General features: G+C 32.6%; 1 protein-coding gene and 1 long non-coding RNA gene across 2 annotated transcripts; one reads left to right on the top strand and one right to left on the bottom strand.

Moving 5' to 3' along the window:
* Nucleotides 1–262: 262 nt before the first annotated feature.
* Nucleotides 263–2,598, bottom strand: LOC117315683. Its single transcript, XR_004529742.1, has 2 exons — nt 2,249–2,598; nt 263–935 (listed from the first exon to the last, which is right to left on the bottom strand). It is a non-coding gene; the product is annotated as an uncharacterized LOC117315683 (long non-coding RNA).
* A 140-nt stretch (nt 2,599–2,738) lies between these two features.
* LOC117315684 lies at nt 2,739–11,893 on the top strand. The gene is made up of 2 exons (XM_033869996.1): nt 2,739–2,804; nt 5,837–11,893. Exon 2 carries the CDS (start codon nt 5,856–5,858, stop codon nt 7,119–7,121), a length of 1,266 nt encoding a protein of 421 aa, XP_033725887.1. The 5' UTR covers nt 2,739–2,804; nt 5,837–5,855; the 3' UTR covers nt 7,122–11,893.
* Nucleotides 11,894–16,838: the final 4,945 nt, after the last annotated feature.

Raw genomic sequence — 16,838 nt, forward strand, 5'->3', positions numbered from 1 at the left:
ATGAAGTTGCAAGAGTGCTGACAAAGATTTTCTATAAATAGTAATGCTGACCTTGACCTTGGCACCCTGAAACACGAAGTCGTTCGAGGTATTCCCATGCTGGGCCCATATATGAAGTTTGGTCAGTATCCGTTCAAAAATGAAGTCGCAAGAGCGCTGACAAAAAGTGAACATACGTCGTACTTACGTACAAACGGAACGCTATATCCCCTCCCCGACTTTCGTCGCGAGGGGATAATAAAGGGGGAAAAACAATATTGTCTTCAAGTTGAAAGTTTTTAATGTTAGATGACAAAATATATGTACACATATATTTCATACAAGATAACACAAATTTATTATCACATGACTACAATTCAACACATTTAAATGTGTTACAAAAATTTAAATCTATCACAAAGAACAGGACATTACAGTCTCTGTGCATGGTAACTTATACAGGTATTGTCATAATCAAGAAAACATTTAATCAAAACAGTTTGAAATGCTATAGTTTCTACATTGTTATACCTATAGTTATCTAACCTGCATGTGTAACGTGAACAAACCACAAATCATGTATAGATATGTCATTGTGGTCCATCCCATTCAAAGTTCACCATTCCTTCCAGCATCATATTGTAAACCCGAAACAACAGCTTCTCATCAGTGGGAGCAATGTCTGTCTGTGATTTTCACCTTAAAACTGTGAAGAATATGTAACATCTTAATTGTTGAAACTCACAAAATTATTCATTCAATTAGATTTTATTCTAATCCATAATTAAAGTTCCAATTCCAGTAATCAATCACACACCTTTTCATCCTTATAATAAAACAGAAGAAACAGGCACTCCATAGCATTTCACACAAAAAAAGGAAATGCTAGGATTTATGCATATCGTCAAATTCATCCAAGAATGTCTCTTGTTTGATGCTGCGGAGGGTTCCTAGATCTGAGCAAAGTGTTAAGGATGTAACAAGAATCAATTTAAGTATGCCGTTCTCAATTTGACAGAATGGTAATAACTTTTAACCAAAATGTTTAAATGATTTTGTCCAGTGCAAGAAGATATGTCAAATAAATATACTGTTTCTATGAAGAACCTGCAAAGGACTCTTTCAAATGAAATCATGCTGGATTTCTTTGTTTCCTTCAATAAACTAAGGTTGATTCCTATAGTTCAAGCCCACAGGCTTTTTTATTATGGACACTTTCCTATTACAGATTCGACATTCCAAGTTTAAAATAAAGGTTGAGGTCACCGCCGAAGCAAATTACAATTTTCTGATTAAATTGACCAAAATGCAAATTAAAGATTTTCCACATCCTTAATCAATTGGGTTCGAAAAATGTGTAATTACATGTTTATACCAAGTAAAAATAGATTACCGATCTAAAAAATGTAAACTTTATTCATTTTACAACAATTGCAAAGCAAGTTATATACCAACTTACATTAATCACTTTTGTTAGCCCGGATGGAAGCAAGAGAGCTCGAGGGCCTCAGTGTAGGAGAGGTGAATGGCAAGTGTGTTACCACTGCAGTACCACCCAAATTATGAGTGGAATTTGGTTTTTTTTTTCTTGATATTTTATTACATGTGTGATGGCCACATCTACCTTGAACTGATAGAGAACATCCAGAGGAGAGCTACAAAACTCATACCTGGATTAATTTAATATTAAAAAGCTTAGAGAAATTAAACCTGCCAACCTTATATTAGAACACTGAAAGAAAAGAGGGGTCCTAATAAGCGTATGAGTTTAAAACCCTGAAAAAAATATCTATGTTGAACGAGTCACAACATCTGTACTCTGAATTGATACTATCAGCAGGACAAGAGGATATTCACTAAAATATTCAAAAAGCCATGTAGCAGGGACATCTGAAAAAAAACTGTTTTAGATTCCACATTGTAGAGTACTAGTAGATGCCTGGAAATACTTGCCACAGCATGTTATTGTTGTATCAGATGTAAAGCAATTTGAAATTCTGCAGGACAATCATTGGGGAAATGCCAACACACTTAAATGCTGTTTATTTAAATACAGAGATTATTCTAATTATACCACAAGTATTGTATTGATATACAGTAGGGCTTACAGCCTGCATTCATTATTTATCGTATTATACATTAGAATAAGAGTTTTTAACTACTAAAGTTGTCACATTTTAAACAATCAATCAGGTTTTCGACACTTCGTTCATCTCAGACATTGCCTGTCATGTTTACATCAAATATGCTGTGACATTGAAAAGGATACATAACCCGACAGCACTAAAAAGCAGAAAAAGACCAATAAATCGGCCTCGCTTCTTTGATGATTTCGTCTGGATAACTCGCACTTTATTCGCTTTTTCAATCTTCTTCACAAAAAACATTTGATTTTCATCAAGGTATTTCGACGCATCTTTAGAAAGATCCAATTGCTGCATGCGTGTATTATCTTTGATTCCGAGTTTCTGTCGGATCCAGGACGCCATGCTGCTTATGAAATGAAATAGCAACATATAGTCGATATCTTTTAGAAAATAATCTTCATGCCATCGCTTAGATTGTTCAGTAATAAACTATTTCATGAAGATAATTAGATCGATATATAAAAGAAAAATATAGAGTATTTTGAGTCATACTGGTAAAAACAAGCATAATTATATACAAGGGTAATTTTATCGGTTAGTTCTTTTGAAGGGATGTCGGTGTCGATCGAAGGTTTGAAATGATGGTCGTTATCGTACAAAGCTTTTTAGAGACGCAGTGTTTTGATTTTTGACAAGTGCAGTCGACTCGACTTTCAGCTTCAGATTATCCACAACAAAGTAAGTTTTACTTCTGATTTTGGCTATAATGATCAATCGGACATTTGAACAATATCTTACTTAAGTGCACTAGTGCACAATATATACAAATTTATCACAGGGAAATACCATATGTATCAGATGACGTATAATTTGATGTCGAACACTTGAAAAAAGGCACTTAGCGATTTGCGTCTGTAAATTAAACCAGCAGCGGAAACTGGTGAACTTGTAAGAAAAATCGTACGACTGACACAACGATAAGTTTTTTTTATTGCAGATATTTATAAACCTTCACTTGTTAACATTTGTTTATAGATTTATAACATACAAGTGTAATCCTGTACCACCAGACGTTTTCTTATTAATCAACTAACGACGAAAGACACCAAAAACAATACTTTGATTTAGGCCTAATAAGTCACAAGTGCGTGAAGAAAGTTTATTTTTTGTCTTGAGCATGAAATAACAATGCACAATGAAAGGTCTAATAACTACAATGAGTTAGTTGATATGAAAACCCAAGAACTATGCTTCTGTTAATTATAATAATTATTAACTAAAATCTTTTAAGCTGAATTTAGAGTAAGAATATGACATTGATTGATTTGTTGCAATTTAATTGTATATTACAGTTATGATTTTGACATTGATATGTTACTGGTCTGATAAAATTGTACATCGTGATTGTTAATAAGAGATAAAGCCAGACAAATAGTTAATTAATGCATGTGCTAGCTATAGACCAATAAAGTTTCCTGTGACGTTACGTTGACACCATGTCTGGTCCATCAGACATGACGAGAGGAAACTCAGGCTATGCATGTATCTTATGTTATGAAAATATAGTAAATAACAGTGTTTACATACAATTTGTACATAACATAGCAAGGAAGTCATTACATGTACAAAATCAAAAAACATTTCAGTAATTAAATAAAAGCACAGATGAAATTGAAATCTCGAAGGACGAGTGGTTGAAGCAGTCCCTACTGACCAAAACCTTTGGCCTATTGAAGGGTGCAGCACAATAAACAAAAGCAAAACAATTTTCATCTTTGTACAGGTAAAGCATAAAAAGGGGACCATCCCAGATGTGAAGCAGCCTCTGCCCAGTATTCCGAGACTGGGAAGTATTCACATCTATGATATTAATTGAGGGACTGTTCTTTACACCAGCAGCCATGGTTGACCTCCTGATAATTCAAAATATTATTCTTCTTAACTATATGTTTTCTGTTTGTTAATGCAGTTCCCTAAAAATACAACAGCTTAAAATGTTGAAGATCTTGCCATGCAAATTTGAAAAAAAAATGAGCATGTAACAATGTACATATTTAGTATCCATAATCTGTATGTCCCTCGACTAGTATAATAGCGATTGATATCTGTGATTTTGTTTTGCTTGGAAACCAGAGGCTGTCATAATTTTGCAAATTGTTTGTATACATCAAAATTTTGGATTTTAGTGTTATCTATTGTCACTTTAACTATTTTCACTTCTCTTTTGGGTTGATATATGAACAATTTTGGTTATGGTGGTTTGATTTTTTGCCGTATAATATGCATTTGTATTCCATGTTTTGTAAAAGTAGACAAAAAAGACTGTTTAAAGTTGTCTTACCTCAAACTTTTCAACAGCAGCTCATGTGGATTTCAGGGTATACGTAACTTGTCACTTTGAAGTATGCACATCAAATAACCTTATCCATTTTGATATTGAAGTAAAACTAGAATCATAAAGTGTTTAGCCCACGATCATAAGATGATAGGTTATCCTATATATATAGCTAGGTTGCCTTGCCTCTAGTGGTCCGTCGTTCATTAGTCCACCCGTCTGTCCATTAACAATTCTTGTTATTGCTATTTCTCAGAAAGTGCTCAAGGGATCTTTCTAAAATTTGGTTGTGAAAAGTTGTGCACATTCTATAACGGTACTGATCAGAAAACAATTGAAATTTGTTATCACAATATCTCAGAAAGTACTAAGTGTCTTTCTGAAATGTAATAAATATGTTCCCCTTGATACTTAGTTGTGTATTTTCCATTTTGGAACTGATTGAAAAGCAACATGGCCGACAGGTGGCCATATTGGATTTTAACATTGATTAATGAAGATTTTTATTGTTATTTTCCACAAAGTAATTGAAGAATCTTTCTGAAATTTAATATGTCCCTCAGTCCCTAGTTCTGCATATTCTATTATAGGACATATTGAAAACCAACATAGTTTAACAGGTGGCCAGCTTGGATTTTGACAATTGAAGTTTGTTACTGCTATTTCTCAGAAAGTAATGAAGGAATCTTTATGAAATTTTTATTGAGGTTCCCCTTGGTACCTTGTTATGCATGTTCCATTTTGGGAACAATTGGAAAACAACATGGCTGACAGGTGGCCATCTTGGATTTTGATATTTCTTGTTTGTCACTGGTATTTCTTAGAAAGTACTAAAGGGATCTTTCTGAAATTTGATACTTATGTTCTCCTTAGTTGCTAGCTATATATATATATAGTTGTGCATACTCCATTTTAGAACCAATTGAAAAATCAAGGTCAAAGCTCAAGGTAATATCCATTTAGCCCACCATTATCAGATGGACCATCATCTGCTGTCTGTCCATAAATAATACCTTTTAATCCCTATTTCTTGAAAAGTACTACCTAACATGTAGGTTCCCCTTTGTCCCTACTTATGCCCATTTATCTTAGTCTGATCAGGAAAACGAAATGGCTTAAAGGCATCTACCATGAATTTCAACAGTTAAATCTCTTATTGATAAATTTCCAAAAGTTTTTCTTAGATCTTTCTTAGACTTTATATGTAGGTTTCCCATATGATCAAATGATTTAGAGTAAGAGGGAGCAAGAAGAAAAAAGTAGAGAAATGATCAGTCTTTCATTAGATGGACAAGGATCATTCACTGGTGGACGCCAATATAATATCCCTATGGGATCTCTTGTTTTTTCTAAGAACTAGTACATTATTGAGTGAACATTGAGAAATCACCTTTATGCAACATTGAAACAATTCACTAAATATTACCTTTTGCAGGTGGGTTGGATGGACCATCATGGGGAACTCCAACAGCCACAAGCGGACTGGATGTACCAACAAAGTGGAGCACTGGTCGTTGATCCAGAACACACCAGTAACAGGAGTCCTGCAGTCTTGTTCCTATGGCAGATGGATAAAAACTCAGCGCACCATTTGTGGTTATGCAGATTATGCTGACTTCACTACTTGTCGTGAGTCCAGGAGAAGGTGTGGAGTACTTGCCAAACCTGACACCACATGTGGGAGATACTTTGTACCAAGTTTCAAATCTAAATCTGAATTGCTTATTGTGGAAAAACAGAAATGGTATGTTGGGAACTTTAAACTCCCACGTGTACCTGTTCCAGACCCACAATGGGTCCGCCATTCTCAACATAATCGGAATCGCAGGGAATGCAGTGTTATTGCATACAGCAATGGACTTGTCGTTGTTCAGATAAACACCAACAGGTACTACTTGTCACCAAAGTTCTATATACTGGACATTGAAACAGGTCAGGTCATAGGTCATTTTCTGATGTTCTATCACTGTAGAAGATGGTATGAGAGCTATATTTCACCCAATAAGCACAGGATTCTATTACGTCCTGACAGTCTCACAAGGGTGGTGGCTTTACCTGACAACTACCTGTTAGAAAATGTCTATGTTAATCCTAACTCCAACTACTCTGGTCTGTCTGTAGGAACCATCCCACCAATATTTCGTGCTCATGTCATGACATTTAATGCCTTAGCTGGTGACAATAGAATTGTCATGGCAAATCAGAAAGATCTGGAAATCCGCTCTGTAGAAACATGGGATATTCTTTATGGTGTTCAAAATCTTGACCTTCCTACAAACATACAACAAATGAAATCCAGTCCGCTTGGTGACTTCATTGCTCTGCGCTGCGTTCACCCTGTTCATTGTAAGGAGTACAGCGTCAATGTAATCGCTTTGCTCAACTTTCGGACTCTAGATATTTTGTTCAAAGTGGATGTATGTGGCTGCTACTGGCCAGTGTCAGAGGTTATCAATCTTCAAGTCTTCCCCTACTTTTCTCCTGGTGAGGCTTCCATATCACTAATGAAGAATTGTACCTATCATCGCAAAGTAGTCACATACAAACTACCAATACCCCGCTTGAATCTGCAGTACCTGTGTCGAAGAGCAATACTCCATCTGACAAACTTTAGAGATCTGAGCAAGTTGCCTCTTCCAAAGAAGATCATCAGCTTTCTCCAGGCCAAACCATCTGTTAACAAGGGACAAACCATTGTGATTATCCAGCCACAGAGATAATTGGTCTGCGTACCCAGGACACTGCCATCAATTAGCACCAACTGTAACTCTTCAGCTGGCACCATATATAAGTGAGGAGACAAAAAGAACTGATGTACACACATATATCCTTCTGAAACTTTGTGTGTCTGTTAAACACTTGACAGTTTATCTAACTTCATATTATAACTACAATGTAAGACAAGCCAAATAACCATTGCCTTTAATTCTATTTTTCAAAATATTTTGGCAGATACCTGTAATCAGGTAGGAAAGCAATGTATTTTGGTAGAGCCAGATTTAACTAGAATTATATAGTAATTCAGATTGGTTTGTTGGTAATGTCTGTGCAGAGTAGAAGGCGGTGAGATTATGGGTTATATATATATATATATATATGTTTTAGTATTTTAGTTTTAACGGTATGTTAGAGGTTGTGTCTGACCAACATTTTCTGATTTATTGTTCCTATCATGTTTTGTAGATTTCATCATATTAATTATGTCAGCTTTATTCTTCATCATATTAATTATGTCAGCTTTATTCTTCATATTAATTATGACAGCTTTGTTCTATTCTCAGAATGGGATCTGCAGCTACTTACTGACCGGCCACATCACTCCTCAGAGTTATAACAGAGTTATCAATTAGTATCAGGCATACACTGGTGATGCATTTTACATTGTGGCTGTGGTCTCCCTACCAAATTATTATTTATACCATCTGACATAGTACTAGATTATTTCTTTATTTTTTTCAAATGTTTCACAGATTGATGAAAAATATCCTTTTATATAAGTGGAATTTACTCTATCGTGTATGTAAACTAGAATTGAATCTCCTTAATTGACTCCATGGTGTATGTAAACTAGAAATGAATCACCTTAATTGACTCCATGGTGTACATAAACTAGAATTGAATCTCCTTAATTGACTCCATGGTGTACATAAACTAGAATTGAATCTCCTTAATTGACTCCATGGTGTACATAAACTAGAATTGAATCTCCTTAATTGACTCCATGGTGTATGTAAACTAGAATTGAATCTCCTTAATTGACTCCATGGTGTATGTAAACTTATATTGAATCTCCTTAATTACTGTTATTTCTTTGGGTATCCAATTTGTGTATTGACAGTGCTTTATCTTCTTAATGTTTCTTTTCTGTAATAGGAACTATATATGTTAATTATACTACTGTAGCTGTTTACTTGCCAAAATTACATACTTGTAGTAAACTCTCTCTCTTTTATGAGTTATGTTGCTTAAATTAAACGTCTCTATTAAACATGAGACAAGATAACAGGTTAGAGATTGAATAATTATAAGTTAAGTCAGGTTGAATTTGTACATTTCTAGTTGATGTTCATTTTTATGAATTATTTTTTAAACTTAAAGTTCAACAAATCTAATTATATATATAATTGTATATTTTATAATCAGCATACATATTCTCTAATAATCATTAGAATTCATTGCTTCATTAGCTCAGTCAGTAGAGTATTTGATAATAAAACCTCAGGCGAAGGTCTGAAATGTGTAGTTCAACCCCATCCAGGACAGTTTGCCTTTGTGATCAAGAAGCAACGGTTGCAGACAGTAATATGCTGTTGTTGTCAGCTCATGGTCAAGACACTTTACCCAAATTGCTTTGAACATTATGGAACAGTCTTGCATTATATTGTTCAATGAGGTAGCCACCAGCTACTACAAGAAGAAAATTGTGCTATTATTACATCATTTGGATTATACATATACAAATTAATTCACCATTCTATGGTTTATAATAAGTAATATCATCACATGTTTACATCATCATTGATTTAATGTGACGTCACAACACATCGGACATCTGAAACATTTATATAGGTACTACTGGTGTCAATCCTACAGTCACCCTCAAGTCATTACAGTTAGCTCCCTTTGTTTCACTCATTGTCACATTGTTGTAGACACTTTCATATTATGTGCATTGTCATTAGATTGACCCACAAGTCATCAATTTGCCTTCATGACAAAGTTACAGTAATATATAAACCTCATTAGTACTTCGAGTCAACTTTGGGCTGTTATATTTTCTCTCATCATCAAGTCAGTACATTCACCATCAAGTTTTTAGGTTATACCAGAATATTAGATAATGTAAAATATTTGAGAGAATGTTTACATCTATGAATATGAGCCTTTATATTTTGAAGCTTGCCCGCTATTAATTTTGATCCATTGAAAGTTTTAAAATAAGAAATCAACATCATTTTGTCGGAAATATAAATTGAGGTATATTGTAGATGAAAGGCAGCAATTTAAGCAATACTCATTACACACATGGACAAGAAAACCATTTTCAGATTTTGACTTTTTATAGCTAGGAAGTCAACCTGTATAGTTGATATGTACCCAGTAGATAGATAGTTTCAAATGTCAAAAATTTAGATATTTGTTTAAGCATGGCCATATTTTACTCAAACATAATTGTATAATATTCTGCGGATGAAGGTTTTGACATTTTTACTTGTATATATGTGTGTTAATGTTTGATTTGAAACTAGCTAATGTTGATATAATATGTTCATAAACTAGCTAATGTTGATATAATATGTTACACCATGGCCATGATGAACATACCTGCTCTAAACTTAATAGTTAGAATTATGGATTTGGAGGCAAGTTTCTTTTATCAATTCACAATCTAGAAGTTCCACTAATGTTATAAGTTGGACTGAATGATATACTATATTATGAATTATTACAGGATGTTTATATGTTTTATACAAAGCCAATTTTAGCAAATAGGGGAAAATTAGATTACATTTTATTGTATTTGTGATCTAATAATTATGTTTACTATATCACTAACTTGTTGAAAATGTATTGAACTGTTACAGTAAATAGTTAAAATGGCTTTATTATATCCCAGTTAACAAATTGATTTACTCTAGCTTCACTTGTGACAAAGACACTTTTATTATAGCTCTTATATATTAATCATTTCTACTAAAAGTAGTGTCAAAATCAGCATTAGCCTCCCACATCTCATACATTAGACTGGCTCTTGTCTCTAGAATATTAAAATTATAAATAAAATTGGAGATTTATAATTTTGGTCTCTAGGATATTTCTAGAGACTCAATCTAGTGGGAGATATGCTAGTGTAAGTACTCAGGGGTGGGTAGCCAGTCTTATATCTTATAAATAGATGAAATTTATGTAGTTATTTGTATTACCTTAATATTGCAATGGATACCATTTTGTATTTTTAAAGTTGGCTTTAATTTCAACAATTATTTTTCCAAATTTCACCTCACATACAGTAAATTATAGAACCTTTTAAAGACGAATGGTAAACAAACACTAAATATATGCCATTTTTTACAGATTTTGTATGGATTTAGCCATATGTTGGTGCTAGAATACAATGGCAAGTTAATTATAAGTGAACACAAAACTTACCTATTAGTTACTATCTTAATTTCCACACAAAAATATCTTCAGTCTTTACTGTAGTAATGTATACAGACTCAAAAAACCTCTTCTCGGGCATCGGAAGCTGCCTGTGAATGAAAGTACATCTTCCTAGCCATGCCTTGATAGATTTTTAATGTTATCAGATTTGGGGTTTATATAGAAGTACAGAGTAACATTGTATGTGTTGTATATTTGCATAAAGAAAAAAACAATTGCCAAAAATTATATCAACAATACCTTAAATTATAATAGTGTGAATAAGAGTGATGAAGCATGTTCCTGTCTGGAAAAATAATAAATAATGGAATTTTTTCATGATCATTCAATCAGAAATAATATAATTAAACTGTCAATTTATTGTATAATGCGGGAGTAGTTTTTTTGTTAAAACGTTAATTATCAGCAGTTATAAAGGAATGATATTGAATATTTACTAATATTACAGGTATGTGGTTAAATTAAGTCAGCTCTGCATTATTTTTCTCTCCTCAATTTTTATACTACCCTATATGGAAATAAGGTTCAATTTTAGGGTATGTATAAGGTGACTTGCTAAGTCAGTAAGTTATACCATTGGTATATAAAATACATACATGTATTTGAAGTATAAGATTATTGTCAACAGATGATATACTCAGGAATATTAATATATTAAAAAAAAACTTTAATACATTGAAAGTCCATTTTCATACAATAATAGATATTGTTTCAATTTAAAAGATAATTTCTTTTATTTTATATGATTAAAATCACGTTTTTCATTTCAATTAGGCACTTGCATACTCTGTCATATAGATATCTATGTAACATATGCTACAAAAATGAAATCAGATATCCATGTAGCATATGCTACAAAAATGAAATCTGATATCCATGTAACATATGCTACAGAAGTGAAATCAGATATCCATGTAACATATGCTACATAAGTGAAATCAGATATCCATGTAACATATGCTACATAAGTGAAATCAGATATCTATGTAACATATGCTACAAAAACGAAATCTGATATCCATATGACATATGCTACAAAAATAAAATAAGATATCTATGTAACATAATGCTACTAAAGTGAAATCTGATATCCATGTAACATATGCTACAAAATGAAATCAGATATCCATGTAACATAAGCTACAGAAGTGAAATCAGATATCTATGTAACATATGCTACATAAGTGAAATTAGATATCCATGTAACATATGCTACATAAGTGAAATCAGATATCTATGTAAACATATGCTACATAAGTGAAATCAGATATCTATGTAAACTTATGCTACAAAAAAGAAATCTGATATCCATATGACATATGCTACAAAATTGAAATAGAAATCTATAGCAAATGCTACTGAAGTGAAATCAGATATCTATGTAAAATTTACAGAAGTGAAATCATATCTATGGAATTGTTACAAGGTTTGTACACGTATAGGAAAATCTGAGCAAATATCAAGTAAACAAACAGGAAAATTAACTGATCATAGAACTTTAAAAAAAAAAAAAGCACTGGTTGGCTTTGTGATATATGTGTTAATGAGAGACAAAGATCGACCATAGATTGTCAAAGTTGTTACAGAGACACCAAGGTCGTAAGCATGATGACAAAGTTTTTTAAAGGTTTTGAATAACTCGATACATCATAGCTTATGAAATATAGACATTGATGCTTATTGGTTCATTAATTTTGATTATTTTATTTTTGTAGTTTTGAAATATAAAATTCTATAGAATGGTTACATTACACTGAAACGCACTTTGCTGAAATGGATATTTTTGAATGTGATTTTATTTCATGTGAAAATCTATATGGATTGTTGTGATTATAGAAATTCAAAAATGAATTATTGGCAATTACTCTTATGAGAAATAAGACTTGACCTAACTGCTTTGTGATTGATGGTTTGGTACACATTTATAAAAGGATCTGCTTTATTTGATACATGTAATGCCAATACATACGTTTGTTCTAAAAGTAATGTCATTTGAATTGCTAGAAGAATATTTCGTTTGTAACATTTTAATCACAACTTGAAATTTCTATCAAATATATAACTAATTGAAGTCAGGGTATTGAATGTAATTGAAACTGCCAAATATATACATGTATATTGTTTATTGCTATAGGTGTATACAATTCATTTGGGATGTTCACTGAAGATGATGCACTGCCAGATGTTATTTGACTGCCATTTTCAATTTTTACTTAGTTGTGATGTTAGAAGTTGTGATTTTTACATTACATTTCAGTGCATATTCTGACAGAATGAAGTACTAGTACATCTATATATGATGTGGTCTGTTGCGATGTTTTGGAATGAGGTAGAAGTCATAACCTACAGACGATAACAAAATGTTATTAGAAAATATTAGTTTTACGTAAAAGATACTTAATGGTTAATTCTATGTCAGTACACAGATGTTGTTAGATGTGGATCAAATGCTGTATCTTCTTCCATGGTTTTGTTGACATCCGTCATACGGCATAATGTCATTTATCCCAATAGCTTTGTTAATAAATATGCACTAATTTAAAGTTTGATATTGTAGGGAAAACGGTTCAAATTGTCAATTCGGTGGATAAGACAAAATCGTTTGAATATTTCAGTTAAGCGTTTTACTTTGATTTGTATATATTGTATCTTTTCATTAATCGTGTATGGTTTTCGTTAGATGTTTATATTTATCTGCAACTAAATTCTGTAACAATAAAGATCATAAATTTCTCCCAAAGAACATACAAGAGGCGAAATCCTTTATTAATCATGACTAAAACACTATTAAGGGTCATCTATACAGGATAATAATGTTATATATCAAGCATAAAAGATATCTACAAATATATACAAAAATACTCGTAAAGAAATATACTAAGTCCCTATTGTGTGCTAGATACCTTGCGAGCAAATCGGCTTGATTATTTTGTGCAATACATATTATACAAACGAGCTAATTGCGTCCCCCTGAAACAAATTGCATGTCAACATCAAGGCCCAAGGTTTGCCATGATGCATACTAAAAGTAGTTAATCAAATTACTTCTGGTAAATTGCACTGTAATAGAAATTTGGTTTGTAAAATATCAGTGTTTACTGGATTTGCTATTTAGATGCCGCGTAATAATGATGGTATATATTTATTGTACATACATTGTATTGTTTTATGATGGTTTAGTCTTAGGTCGCAGTTTGTACATTGTACTAATATGATATGTTGTAAGTTCTGTATTTGCTATTGATCTGGACATCCACAGAAAAATGCATTTTCTGCCAATTGAGATTTGTGTCTAAAGCAACATCCTTACACGTTTCTGTATTCTACGTTGAGCCTTTTTATATTGGTCAGTAAAATCAGGTAGGAATAATGGTTTATTTTGTTTTGCGAACACACCTCCATGTTTTCAATAAAATACTAAAATGACTAAATAAAAATTATCACTGAAATACATAAAGAACTATTTATCTATAATGTTAATTTTTCTGGCTTTTTATGATAATCGATTCCATTTCTGTTTTTATTCACCTTTGAAAACATCTATCCTTAACTAAGCTTATCCTGTTTGTATGTAATGCTTTTGTGTTGAAACTGTAAATATTTGTCGTAAGTTAATCCTTATCAACTGTAAGTTATGTTTGACTATACTTTATGATAATTTTAATAAGATGTATGCGTTATTATTGGTGATATTTATAAAGGTTATTTATTTGAATTTGTTGATTTTTTTAAATGTTTTTCACGTATGAATCTTTTTTATAGTATATAACACCCCCTCGGATTCTTAAAGTGAGTCTCATTTTATATTTATCACTATGTTTTGTTTGAATTGTTTAGTCATTTGCTTTTTCAATGATGTCGCTTGTGTGGTATGATAAAACGTGGTTTTTTTTCGTGACATTTTAATTTGTATTTAGACAGAGGTTGATGTAGCATCCGTGATTTATAGTATTTGCCATAACGACTTCTAGTTTCCAATTTGTTTATAATATTTGGCCTCTAAAAAAAATTCACCCAAAAATTCGTATTTTACACAATAAAGTATACACAGGCTTTCGTTCGACACACAATTAAAAAGTTCCATTTATACATTGTTTACACTCGGTATTTGATCATGTGACGGCCAAACCTGTCATGTCAACACGCAAAGCAGAACTTTCCGAATAGTGATTGATGCACGGACTATAAGACAATGAGTCATTACAGTAGAAATATGTCTTATTGTAATACATGATATACTTGAAATACAACATTATCAGACTGAAAAATGAGGCTTAAGACAGGTCATGTGCTAAAAACACAGCAATATACGTTATGAAATCCTGTTTTCGTTTTCGGTATATTGTATGCAATACTGAGTAATAATGTTGATATCCATGGACGAGTATTGAATGAGATCTTAAACAACCGTGCTCTCATATTGTATGCTTCTAGTACTCAAATACGGAACAGTATGTTATTTACCGATGTAAGTGCTTTATGTTTTGTGCCAATTTTTGAAAACATTACAAAATCGAGTGTTTATACATTTTTGCTTTATTATTTATGTTATGATTTATTAGTCACGTAAGGTTTATGTTGCTGTGTTCATATATGCGATAATATCATTGTTTTCAAAACTGTCTGTGCTGCTGATTCTGTTTATCAAGATTATTGTCCCCTACTGTGAACAAAAAATATGGTAGAAGACTCACATTTCAAGAGCCATGTGTTTAACTCGACACTTAGATGAATGAGGTTTAATGAATACTTTGTAAAACCTCACATTTGAATATAATTTTACAGCAGAAACTCAATTATTGAATGAGTACATATTTTATACAGCGTGGATTTTAACTTGTAATACTTAGCTAAGTATTACAATTACTGTATAAAACTTTCGGATCATAAAGCTAAGTCTTACAATTACTGTATAAAACTTTCGGGTCACAAACGGGTTGTTTTGGCATTGTTAAAATATCTTTCTGTTGAAAATTGTGAAAACAGGAACACATAGAAGTCACAGAGCCAGAACCCGGGATCTGTTTGGGTCAAAATCTGTACTACAGAACCAGGACAAGAGTATTCGACCGATTCCTGTGTTTAAACTATATAAATCTGCGAATACATTTGTCCGACATCTGTATGACATGATCAATATCTACATTATGTGACATTGAAACGTAAACGAGGAAGGAGTTGTCTACCTTTTATTATGTTTCTAATAAGGAGAGCAATATCCTGAACCTGATGATAATATTTTGTGGATAAGGCAGTGTCGTAGTAAAAACCATAGACTTGTATGTGAGCTGCTGAAATATTGTGTATACAATAGCCATTATCTATGGAGTGAACCACTACGTGCAGGCATAATCAGTTATTTATTGTGCTGTTTTTATCGTAAATATAATAAAGTGAAACATATTTGAAACATATTCTTGATTATTTATTTCTAACCACTGGGAATTTTATTGCCGACATATCTAAGTTCTAGCCGATGAAAGCATACTATGAAAAGCCGGTTATTTTTCTGTGGTTATTGTTGTTGTGTAATCTTTGGGATGATTTGAAGGTCACCATAGTGATCTCACCTGGAAAAAAATGGAATCTTGATGTTGTTCGATGCCTAACGTTATCTCGATTAGCTGTCGTTCGTGAAAGAGTCTTATCCTTCTAGATTACCCTTTTTAGTTCATCTGGCCCGAAGGGCAAAGTTAGCTGATGCCTTTGTGCGGCATCCGTCGTCCGTCTGTCATCAATCCGTCGTCAACATTTTCCTTTAAGCTACATCTTCTCCATAAGGCATATCCTCATATTTGGCCGCTAGGTTACTGGGATAGAGCCCTACCAAAGTTTGTAAAAAATCATTACCTCAATTTGTTAAAATGACTTGGACAACTACTGATTCATTTAAGACATAATCAGGATATACGACTAGTAGGTTCCTTGGATGACCCCCGAAAATGTCCCAAGAATCTTTGTTTTAGAAAAACTCAAATGACCCTGTTTTTATTATTAGTAGGTTCTTTGGAATCCAACTAAATTTGTGAAAATAAATCACATTGCCCTATATTCAAGGTCACGGGGTTTAACTTTTTCTAACGCACAGAAACAGGTTATTTTGATAAACTGAAAGGCAAAGAAAAATCGAGGACTTTGAATTACAATATTGTTTACACGATGGTATTCGCATGATGCTTTTTGAAAACAATTACAGGATGTTGCCTTCTAACATAAATTGACTGATTTGATTTTGTTTCTTTTGACTTTTTGCCTACAAAGACATTTTGCTCGTG

Source organism: Pecten maximus, chromosome 2, assembly GCF_902652985.1.
Source record: "Pecten maximus chromosome 2, xPecMax1.1, whole genome shotgun sequence".
In the NCBI taxonomy this organism is placed as follows: Eukaryota; Metazoa; Mollusca; class Bivalvia; order Pectinida; family Pectinidae; genus Pecten; species Pecten maximus.

Coding starts and splice junctions, on each gene's coding strand:
- LOC117315684 (XM_033869996.1), top strand. CDS start 5,856: ATGGGGAACTCCAACAGCCACAAGCGGACTGGATGTACCAACAAAGTG.